At 44.7% G+C, this 12,628-nt stretch overlaps 1 protein-coding gene across 1 annotated transcript in view; it reads left to right on the forward strand.

Annotated features, from left to right (window-relative positions):
* Nucleotides 1-12,628, forward strand: part of cdkal1 (CDK5 regulatory subunit associated protein 1-like 1) — a 319,098-nt gene that overhangs the window by 284,087 nt on the left and 22,383 nt on the right. The window contains exons 13-14 of the mRNA XM_080767726.1: nt 2,491-2,574; nt 9,943-10,107. Of these exons, the coding sequence (XP_080623852.1) occupies nt 2,491-2,574; nt 9,943-10,107 (249 nt within the window). The remainder of the gene's footprint in view (nt 1-2,490; nt 2,575-9,942; nt 10,108-12,628) is intronic.

A 12,628-nucleotide genomic window follows, 5' to 3' on the forward strand; every position in this document is an offset into this window, starting at 1 on the left:
ATTTATCTCGAGAAACGTCCAATCGATCAATTTCAGATTCTGCGCTCGCGTCACGGAGGACCCGAGGGAGTGCGGCGACCGCCGTGGAGTCAGTCAGACAGGCAGACCACAGAACCACAGACCCGACTGACAGCCTGTGAGCATAATGGCCCTTGCGAGTCTCAAGGACCCGAGTTCGAATCCAACTCTCATCATGTCTCGCATGTCTCTGCCCATGGTGTCTCTAGACTGTCCTACAGCATCTAAATAAAGCATAAAACGCAAAAAAAATAAACATTTCCGGCTATTTCAAATCACAGCAGTACATTGGGGATTGAGTAGTAAGGTGTACAGTGTGAATGTAAGTTGTAATACTGCAAGGGCTGAAGATCTGCTCTACAAACGCAAGCCAAGTTTTACCGTAGACCAGGAAACTCAACCACACAGCTCCTGTCATTCTTAGAAAGCTGACTGCAAATGAACAGATTGTGATACATTCAGTTATACCTGTGGTTCTGGAAGCAACGCTTCCACTTGTTGCTTTGAGCGGTGCTTCACACGTGTCAATACTGCGCCGCTGCGCTGGCTGTGTAGTGGCGTTGTTGGTGTGTGCATGCGTGTGTGTGTGTGTGTGTGTGTGTGTGTGTGTGTGTGTGTGTGTGTGTGTGTGTGTGTGTGTGTGTGTGTGTGTGTGTGTGTGTGTGTGTGTGTGTGTGTGTGTGTGTGTGTGTGTGTGTGTGTGTGTGTGTGCGTGCGTATGGCTGTATACCTGTTTGAGGTGTATTTGCAAATGCGACAATTATGTGCAGTAGTTGACCAAGGAGAGCTAGCATGTTAGAATTCAACAACACCCGACCGTTTAGCTCAACCGTCTGGGCACCTAGGCTGCTGAGCCAGCCTGACGGCGTGCCGCGGGTTCGACTCCCGATCCCGATGGCCTTTGCCGCGTGTCTTCCCCCCATCTCTCTCCCCATTTCCTGTCAGACTACTTTCATCCTATCAATAAAAAAGGCAGAAAAAGCCAAAAAAGATATATATCTTAAAATAATTCAACAACACCCATTTTGATTTACTGGTGAGTTGACCTGAATCAGTGTCCCATCTGGGATGTAGGGAGATGATCAGAAAAGGTTTCACAGGAAAAACTACACCAGCAAGTGGGAGAAGCTATAGTGTTCACGTGTGGAAATGGGAAGATGGAGCATACCACCTGAACAGCGGTTTTGCCAATGTGAGACTGGTATACAAAACGAACAGCACATACTGGTTTGTCCCCTCACACAAGATATCAGAGAGAAATATGGACATGAGGGTATTGATTTGAGCTCACTCTTTGTGGGCACTAACAGAGAGACTTTGCATATGCTACATGCCTGTCACTTGTGGAGCAATAGAAAGCTCCTGTTGTAAAGGGTTTCTGTATTGTGTATTGTATATTTTAAATTATATATTGTACCTTTTTAAAGTTTTTGATTCATGGGTTTTTTATTATTGTTTGGACCCAATGTTTTATACATTTGTGTCAATAAAGTAACTAACTAACTAACTAGTTCATGGAAAGTGAATGTTGGAGAAGCCCAGTACAAGAACAGTGTTTTACCTTGGACAGTGAAGGTTGGAGAAGCCCAGTACAAGAACAGTGTTTTACCTTGGACAGTGAAGGTTGGAGAAGCCCAGTACAAGAACAGTGCTTTGCCTTGGACAGTGAAGCCCAGTACAAGAACAGTGTTTTACCTCGGACAGTGCCGCAAGCTAAGCTGGGAGAGTAAGGTTTCACCTGGTCTTTAGTTCTTTACAAACTTTGATTAAATTGACAGACAGCGACTCTCTCATATTCCAAAGTATGCCACAAAAAAAAGCCCATACCGGTAATTTACACAAAATATGAATATTAACACAAAAGTAAACAGAGAACTATAGTGCCAAATTCATGCAGGCAACTAGCCATGGCACATGTTTTCAGCCCCTGTCTTGAGTCTTCTTTCTTCATTTATGTCATCCAATTTACACATGCTAATGAACCTGTCTGGAGAGAATTGAGACTGTCAAACTGAGGTGTCATCGCAAAATAACATTATTTAAATAGGCTATTATATACATTTATTATTGTTTCCCTATTTGCTTTTGACAAGTTGATTCAAGCTGGTTGGTGCTGAAAGTGCGTGCGTGCGTGCGTGCGTGCGTGCGTGCGTGCGTGCGTGCGTGCGAGCGTGCGTGCGAGCGGATGGAGTCAGTGAGGGTGATGGAGAAATGAAGGGATGAGGTGTTCGTGTGAATTCCCTGCTTGGACTATAATTGACATATGTCTGGACACACACTGCACACACACATGCGCACACACCCACACAGATGGACAGACGCATGTTTGTGCATATATAAATAAAGAATATGCATATACAAATACTGAATGAATAAGCTAACCCTGTAATTTGATTGTAAACTGAATCCTGGGTAATTGTTTCTGCAATCTTACCATATATTCTCTCTCTCTCTCTCTCTCTCTCTCTTTAGATTGGAGAGAGGCAGCATGTCTTGGTTACAGAGGATTCATTTGACACCCAGTACTATGTGGCTCACAACAAGTTCTATGAGCAGGTAATGAAACCCATTTGGTCAAATGTTTGCATTCTCTGACGTACAAATGATTGAAATAACAGACCGTCGTAAATAATAAATTCCTATACCCATTAAATAACATTATGTAATGGACATCAAGGGTAAATAATGTGTCAAAATAATTGTTACAAATGTTTACAAATGGCTTATTCATTAATATTTAACTACTTCCTAATACCGTTTAAATGATGATTTTAGCATTAGTTATAAATGTTTTAGCAAATATTTTCAAATGTCAATGTTTAAAGATTCATAAATGTTCTACAATGTTATTATACTTACTATAATAATTTACCAATGTATATAAATAGCTTATAAATGATTAGTTCTTTATCTACAAATAGCTTATAAATATTATATAACTTCAGTTACAAATAATTTATTAACAATTTACAAATATATAAATGGCTTATTCATGAATAGATACTACTTATACTAATACCTTACTAAACGTATAAATTATGTTTAAACAAAGTTTAGCTAAACATTTACAGTCATGATTATTACGGTACTCACCTACAAACTGCTTTTAAATATTTATAAATATAACAGGTCATTATTGTAAAGTGCTACCGATTATTTTACTGTATAGGGATGCTTTATCTTGTATTTTATTTAGCATTATCCCCTTTTTTCTTTAACCCGTGTCTAAACTTAACCATACTTTACTAACAGTTCCATAACTGGCTGTGTATATGAAACCACACCATTCCCATGCCTTAATAATGAAAAACTAAATGTAGGAAACAAAGATTAACATAAAAACTGTGTCCCTGACCCACAGATGGGTCCCGACCCAGTGTTTGGGTACCAGTGCTGTACTCTGTGCATCCACTGATACACTTGCTGCTTTGAGTCACCGAAAAGCCAAGAGTTTCAATAGGAAAGCGTAAGATGTATGGAGGTTCACAGTTCACACTATATCCCCCAGTTCCCCTCGCCCAGAACAAATAGTAGATGTTCCTAGTGCCCACAAACACTACCAAGCTGGAACAGTTCTACCAGCTAAATGTACCAGTAAGACGCCTGAGGGTGACCTACAATATGTTATCAATCCTAACATTCAGTACAATAATTAAGCCATATCCACTTTCCGAAACATATGCAGTAAACTAGCAATAAATGAATATTGAATTTAATCTGTAATTGTTGCATAATATCAAATGGTATAAATGGTGCATTTTATATAGCTCTTTTATCCAAAGCGGTTTACATATATTGTGCATTCACACACCGATGGCGGGGGAAACCATACAAGGCACCAACCTGCACATCGGGACCAATTAGGGAGTCTTGCTTAAGGACTTTGATGCTAACTCTGGGGGAACCCGGGATCGAACTGGGAACCTCACGGTTCCCATCCGGCCTATCTACCGTCCACTCTACCCCTGAGCCACTGCCGCCCCCGCAGTTGTCAAAATATGCTATATATATTCCACAAATATGCCAAACTCATGTTCCGTTGGAATACAGCGTCGCACACAATCTACAAGCTCACTAGGATCCTGAGCTGCTAGATCGACCATGCCATGCACGCGATAATGCCGTGGGACGAAGTATGAACCGGGCTTATGTAAATCAGATCAGGGCTTTTGCCCTGCATGTCACAGAGTGCTCACAGCAGGTGTCATCAGCTTATGCTTGCGCTGAAAAAAGTAGGTTAGCTTTAATAACGCACACGCGCGCGTGCACACACCCTGGGGTGGTCAACTGAACATTTGGCAGCTGATAACAGCAGTACTGTGCTTTTTACTGTACTAACATTAAGGTCAGCCCTAAAGACATGTACATTCCATCCTCTCCCTGCACGCACGCACACACGCACGCACGCACACACACACACACACACACACACACACACACACACACACACACACACACACACACACACACACACACACACACACATACGCACGCACACGTGGCTTCAAAGAACCTCTCCCAACCTGTGAAAAATTCACTTTCAAACATCTTCAAATAAATCAATTTCCCCTGCTTTAGCCATCATCAGAGCCATGTTTGAAGTTATGCTTTTTATTGGTAGGGAGGGTCGGGGATGGTAATAATTTTTCCCTCTCCTCGCCTCCACCTCCTCCTCCTCCTTCCCTCTTACTCTGTTCTGCGTTTCTTTCTGCAGGCTATAAACTTTAGTTACAAGTGTCACTCAGTTCATGGCTGTGCACGCGTGTGTTCCTGTCACGCATGTGTGCATTTGAGCGCTTTTCATATGTGTGAGCGCACGCATGCACCCGCGCGCGTGCGTGTGTACGTGTGTGTGTCTGTTCACTGTACTCGAGGGTGGAACAATCTGCCATGTTTGATGTTTCTCCCCACCCCCTGGCCACCAACCTTCTCTTTTTTTTACCAGACCAGTGTGTATTTGGCATGTGCCCCTAAATCACAACATGGCTTTGGCAACGAACGTGATAACGTGACCATTCTGTAACAATATGCTCGCCTCTCCACACCGCTCCCCTTTCCCAACGGACGAGACCCGTATACATAGCTATTATTATGCATTTGTTTTTACCTTGTGAGACAACACATACATACAGTACTCACTTAATCATTAATCGTGTGTGTGTGTGTGTGTGTGTGTGTGTGTGTGTGTGTGTGTGTGTGTGTGTGTGTGTGTGTGTGTGTGTGTGTGTGTGTGTGTGCGTGCGTGTGCGTGTGCACAGGCAGCATAGGGAACTCTACAAAACAGTTAGTTTAAAGGGGATGAGGATTGAGGAGATGAAGTGTAAGAGCGATTGATTTTTAGGAGTGAAAGAACAGAGAGGGACGGAAGAGAGCCAGTGAGAGGTGCATAAAATGGACAGGACAGGCCAGTTGCTGCTTGTCCTCTCAGGTGAGGAAATGAGAGGAACAGTGTAGGAATGGAATAGGATGGAGTGTGTTAGGTAGGTGGAGAAGTAGGGGGGGGGGGGCAGAGGTGTGAGTGTGAGCAAATGGCCTAGTTTCACTTTCACACCGTCAGATGGATATCTCGCCCGACAGCTCTAATAGGCACCCGTCCCACCTGTGTGTGTGTGTGTGTGTGTGTGTGTGTGTGTGTGTGTGTGTGTGTGTGTGTGTGTGTGTGTGTGTGTGTGTGTGCGTGTGCGTGTGCGCGTGCGCGCCCTCCATGTGAGCGTGTGTGTGTCGCTGCAGGTTTCTGTTGAGACCTGACAAGCTCTTTCATCATTGAATCACCTTGTAATGGGCCTCAGATGACCCTCTCTCTGCCTCCCACTTACACCCACGCACGCACACACACACGCGCTCGCGTGCGCACACTCAGACACCTGTCTACCTCCATCACCCTGGCTCCACCACTCTCACTTTCTGTTCCCAGTAGCCTCGTAACATGCATGGTGTGCACATGGAAGCACGCACACGCACACACACACACACACACACACACACACACACACACACACACACACACACACGCACAGTAGGGAGCAGCAGGTGTGCTGATTGTTCTGGCTTGCTGCTGGTGTATTCCTGTTCGCATATCGTACAGTATACTGTTCCTCCAATCACCAATTAACATGATATATACTGCTCTCCACCACTCGTCCTATCCATAGTCCTATCCATAAGGTGACCACCGCTAACACCGAAAACTACAACATGACGTCACTGAGCCCTTCTCTCTGTTTTTACTCACCACCGAAACGGTGGTCACAGACACTCGCTCCCGGCAATGTCTAGAAGCTGTTATGTTGTGCTGGCTATACTTTATAGGCAGCGCCTCCCCGTTCCTCTGTCCCCACACACACACACACACACACACACACACTCGTCACGGCCAGGACGAGTGGACAGCAACACTGTCCCGCTTTGCGCTGTTTTGGTTTTGCGAGCTGAGCTCCCGAAACGTAAAAACAAAAAAACTGATAAAGAGCAGCGGGAGAACGAGAGAACAAAGGCATGAAATAATTGAGACAGCGACAGAAATAGAATAGGAAAGGAACAGAAAGGAATAGAATAGAGGCAGATACAGTAGGTAATAGAGAGAAAGCCGAGGGGAAACAATGGACGAATTTGAGGAAGTGTTGGCCATGGCATATCTCCCACGGTGATGGACTATGAGTGGCACCATCAAAACCACCATTCTATTGAAGAGGTGACCACCGAGTAGGTGGTCACCAGGTTTAGGTCACCTAAACCTGGACTACGAATAGGGCTTTACACATGCTATTCTCAGATCAGCTATAGCACATAGCTATAGCACATAGCTATGTGCACCTCTCTCTCTCTCTCTCTCTCTCTCTCTCTCTCCCAGAGGAAGCGGACAACGGTAGCGTCAGATGCCAACGTTTCAAGACGTTCCCCGGCAGCTCAATGAGGATCATATCTGGTTATTGAAATGCAGTGGCGTATGTTTAAGCACCATCGCCATACTTTGGGAGCCTGGTCAGTAATGACCCGTGACATGTGGAGCACACCGCTATAATCCTGCAAGAAGCTGCTGAGACATTCATCAAAAAATGAAAAAAACTAATTTCATGTTAGCGTCTGTTAGAATCTGCCTTGCCTTGCCTTGCAAGAAAGACTAAATAGAATTGACTGCAGCATTAAACCCACTGACATGAACACTGCTCTGGCTGTAATGGTGGTTTATGAGAGAGAGAGCGAGAGAGAGAGAATAAGTATTCTATGCATACTGTATGCATTATGTCATAGTCTCTAGTTAGTTTCAAAAGTGTTTTGAAATATCTAAACAAAAAGATGTCGATATGATCTTTATTTACAGCACTAACTCATTAAGAACAAATTTCCTTTCACAATAAGCCATAATTATAACTCTTTGTTTTCCTATTCTCTTCCCTGCTGCGATGTGCCTAGTTTCATAGTTGCCATGACGAACTAATAAAACAAACCAGCAAATCCCACTGGTTAATCTCACAGCTGTTGCCATAGTTTTTGACCTTGAGGGCTTCCGTAAATGGAATTGAAAACAATCGGCACCATGGTGAACAATTCTTTTTTTAAATGTCGTATTATTATTTTAATCTAAGCAGGCAGGGACTAACGGTAGCTAAATTACAATGTGACTGAGCGTTGGGGAAAACAGTTTTCAGTTGGCAGTTAATTGAAAATGTAATTGACAGATGTGGAGATACATGCGGAGGGCTTGATGGACGGCAGGGTGGCTTTGCTCTGGTTTCTTGGCATGGTCTTTTTATGTAACGGAGGACTGTAGGGGTGGTTGGGACACACACACACACACACACACACACACACACACACACACACACACACACACAGGAACCCCATCGTACGATGGTGTCACTAGCCAAAAAATAGACTGTCTACAAGATGCAAGGAGACACCCTCGTACAGGGGAGTATAACAAATAAGGCTTTTGGTGTCTTCTCTATTTCTTCCCTTTCTTTTTTGTCATACAATTAAATATTTGATAGATTTCTATTATGGCCATTTACGCTTTTCACGTTCAGATTATGTCCACATTTTATTCAGCTTGTTCTGTGTCCTGTATACGTCGGTAAATCTGTTTTGTTTTTTTGCCAAGAGCTAAATGCAGAATACTGTGCTTCTAAATATGACTCATACTATAGCCTACTGTAGTAGAAGATGATAAATGTTTGAGAATCTTTATGTAAATATTGTTATCCGTTTTCTTTCGGATACATTATTATTTTCTATGCGTAGCGAATGCTGAGCAAACATTTTATATTGTGTGCATTTCTTTGTTGGTGGATCTGTGCACACATTTCCATTCAGATGGTGGTTGAAAGTGGTTTAGGTGTTGAATATTTCACAAGGCCTGATGAACCTCCTGCTGAGGTGGTCAGAGGTATTCGGATGTTCACAATTGTATCTATTTAACCACATGAACCCGGCTGGCCCTATTTTGGGCATGTCATTAAAAAAGGAAAGTGGTTTTCAGCTTGTAGATTGGCTATTTTCACTCTTTTTTGATCGGTGAAGTACAGTATGGTTCACAACCAGGTGCAACCTAGCTCCCTAGTCGGGGCACTTCATAATTGTAAAACATTCGGCAAAGATTTGCCAAAAGCAGCAGATCTACAAGTTCACAACGGATTGCGTTGTGAGCTTGTAGATCTTCTATGTTACCGGTAAAAAAAAAATGAACCGGTAAAAAAAAAAGCAAGGAACCAGGTCCCCGAGGGACCGGCTCAGCGAAGTATAGTATACTGTGTACTACTACTGTCATACCAGCAGATAGTATAGTATAGTATACTGTGTACTACTACTGTCATACCAGCAGATAGTATAGTATAGTATAGTATACTGTGTACTACTACTGTCATACCAGCAGATAGTATAGTATAGTATACTGTGTACTACTACTGTCATACCAGCAGATTAGACCTTCTGACCAGTGACCAGAAACAAACAAGCAACAACTAAACTAACATGTGTCTCCCTGCTCCAAGGTGCTGGTGCCCAAGGGCCCCAGTTCAACTAAACTAACATGTGTCTCCCTGCTCCAAGGTGCTGGTGCCCAAGGGGCCCCAGTTCAACTAAACTAACATGTGTCTCCCTGCTCCAAGGTGCTGGTGCCCAAGGGCCCCAGTTCAACTAAACTAACATGTGTGTCCCTGCTCCAAGGGGCCCCAGTTCAACTAAACTAACATGTGTCTCTCTGCTCCAAGGGGCCCCAGTTCAACTAAACTAACATGCGTCTCCCTGCTCCAAGGTGCTGGTGCCCAAGGGGCCCCAGTTCAACTAAACTAACATGTGTCTCCCTGCTCCAAGGTGCTGGTGCCCAAGGGCCCCAGTTCAACTAAACTAACATGTGTCTCCCTGCTCCAAGGTGCTGGTGCCCAAGGGCCCCAGTTCAACTAAACTAACATGTGTCTCCCTGCTCCAAGGTGCTGGTGCCCAAGGGCCCCAGTTCAACTAAACTAACATGTGTCTCCCTGCTCCAAGGTGCTGGTGCCCAAGGGGCCCCAGTTCAACTAAACTAACATGTGTCTCCCTGCTCCAAGGTGCTGGTGCCCAAGGGGCCCCAGTTCAACTAAACTAACATGTGTCTCCCTGCTCTAAGGTGCTGGTGCCCAAGGGCCCCAGTTCAACTAAACTAACATGTGTTTCCCTGCTCCAAGGGGCCCCAGTTCAACTAAACTAACATGTGTCTCTCTGCTCCAAGGTGCTGGTGCCCAAGGGCCCCAGTTCAACTAAACTAACATGTGTCTCCCTGCTCCAAGGTGCTGGTGCCCAAGGGCCCCAGTTCAACTAAACTAACATGTGTCTCCCTGCTCCAAGGTGCTGGTGCCCAAGGGCCCCAGTTCAACTAAACTAACATGTGTGTCCCTGCTCCAAGGGGCCCCAGTTCAACTAAACTAACATGTGTCTCTCTGCTCCAAGGTGCTGGTGCCCAAGGGGCCCCAGTTCAAAGGGAAGATGATAGAAGTGGACATCTACGAGGCAGGGAAGCACTACCTGAAAGGGCGACCGGTGGACGACAGCCGACCCTTCACTCCTTCTATTGCTGCACCTCTGCAGAAGGGAGCGGTGTCAGGCCTCACTCAGGTACACGCACGCACACACACACACGCACACGCACACACACACACACACACACACACCGCATTTACTATGAAAACGTGCATTTCCCGTTGGACCACCACGCCCCCAATTATGGTCATGCCTCGTGACATCATCAGGGATCTCCATATATGGGCATATTTGTAGTCGACATTGCCAGGGGCCCTTCCCCATATACTGTATGGAAATGTCAATATATGCCATATCACGCTTCCATATATGGTCACGCCTCGTAACATCACGCCTCCATATATGGTCATGCCTCGTGATACTTGACATCATGTTGACCCTTAGATCTCCATAATGGTTGTCAGTCCATCATGCCTCATCATCACACGTGTCATTCTGACATCATCAAATCCGAAAATTAAGGCCAGGCCCTACCTGCGCCCTCATCAAACCCTGTACACTCGAGACACTGCCCCCGCTGCCACCCTTAGATCTCCATATATGGAGCTGACCTCTTCTGACATTCCCTATGTTGATCTGACCTCATCAAACCCTGTACACTCAAGACATGCCCCATACTTGTATACTGTATGGCCAGTACATAATTCATTCCATATGTTGATCTGACCCCCCATGCCAAAGCGCCAGCGCTCCCCCAGCAGTCTGCTGTCATCCAGGTGGATGAGCGAGGTCGCTTCTCGCCCTCAGGGCGTCTTACTGGTATATACTTCTGTAAAGATCACTTCATGTCACATCGCGGCACGTTCTGTGCTTGTAGATCAGCTACAGTATGTTTACTCTTTGTTGTAGCAGCAAATGCAGAGGTAATGTTGAATATTGTGAGTATAAAATATTTGTATTATATATATATATATATATATATATATATATATATATATATATTCTTCATCAGTTGTGCGCAAAGTTGCACAACCTTTCGAGCATGTTTAGGCTCTCAAAATGTGATTCATGATGAATAATAATGCCTCGCTGGGGCTTCGCACTGCTGGTGCTCGGGGCCTAATAACAAAAGACAAGATTATTAGGGACTCTTAAAGGTTATTCGATTAATTGAAAAAGCAATCGACAGAATAATTGCCAAGAAAATAATCAACAGTTGCAGCCGTATACTGTGTATTGAATGTGTGAGTCCTCTGGGTGTAAACGTGTTCTAGTGAATGTGTGCGTCCTCTGGGTGTAAACGTGTTCTAGTGAATGTGTGAGTCCTCTGGGTGTAAACGTGTTCTAGTGAATGTGTGAGTCCTCTGGGTGTAAACGTGTTCTAGTGAATGTGTGAGTCCTCTGGGTGTAAACGTGTTCTAGTGAATGTGTGAGTCCTCTGGGTGTAAACGTGTTCTAGTGAATGTGTGAGTCCTCTGGGTGTAAACGTGTTCTAGTGAATGTGTGAGTCCTCTGGGTGTAAACGTGTTCTAGTGAATGTGTGAGTCCTCTGGGTGTAAACGTGTTCTAGTGAATGTGTGAGTCCTCTGGGTGTAAACGTGTTCTAGTGAATGTGTGAGTCCTCTGGGTGTAAACGTGTTCTAGTGAATGTGTGAGTCCTCTGGGTGTAAACGTGTTCTAGTGAATGTGTGAGTCCTCTGGGTGTAAATGTGTTCTAGTGAATGTGTGAGTCCTCTGGGTGTAAACGTGTTCTAGTGAATGTGTGAGTCCTCTGGGTGTAAACGTGTTCTAGTGAATGTGTGAGTCCTCTGGGTGTAAACGTGTTCTAGTGAATGTGTGAGTCCTCTGGGTGTAAACGTGTTCTAGTGAATGTGTGAGTCCTCTGGGTGTAAATGTGTTCTAGTGAATGTGTGAGTCCTCTGGGTGTAAACGTGTTCTAGTGAATGTGTGAGTCCTCTGGGTGTAAACGTGTTCTAGTGAATGTGTGAGTCCTCTGGGTGTAAACGTGTTCTAGTCAATGTGTGAGTCCTCTGGGTGTAAACGTGTTCTAGTGACAGATTGAGCCTCCTGTCCTGTCGCTCTCTGAAGGACGTGTCTCACCACCATCATTTACTGCCTGTGGGCCACACTGCGTCTCTATTGCTTCTCCCTCTCATAATCACAGCCATAAAAATTGTGTTAACATCCAGCTATTCATAATTTCGTGCAGTCAGCGAATGACAGGGGTGTGTGTGTGTGTGTGTGTGTGTGTGTGTGTGTGTGTGTGTGTGTGTGTGTGTGTGTGTGTGTGTGTGTGTGTGTGTGTGCGTGTGCGTGTGCGTGTGCGTGTGCGTGTGCGTGTGTGTGTGTGTGTGCGTGTCTGCGTGTGCGCCTGTGCAGGCTCTCGTACCTATATGCCTGTATGTCCATGTGTCCACATTTTTGATTCATGCTCTCGCACTGGTGCAAAGGACAAGCATATAGGCAGCATGAGATGAGTAATTTAAGCCGAGCTATGGCTGACTACACTGTTCTTTACCTCTCTCTCTCTCGCCTCCCCATGTTAATCTGTCTGTTTCTCCGCATGTTATTTTTCACTCTGACTAGTTGTAGCTTATAGTTCAGGACATGGAGTCACGGAGCAGAATATGATACACTTTCTAATTTCACACTCCAT

Source organism: Protomyctophum bolini (assembly GCF_963924005.1).
Source record: "Protomyctophum bolini genome assembly, chromosome: 7".
NCBI classification, from domain to species: Eukaryota; Metazoa; Chordata; class Actinopteri; order Myctophiformes; family Myctophidae; genus Protomyctophum; species Protomyctophum bolini.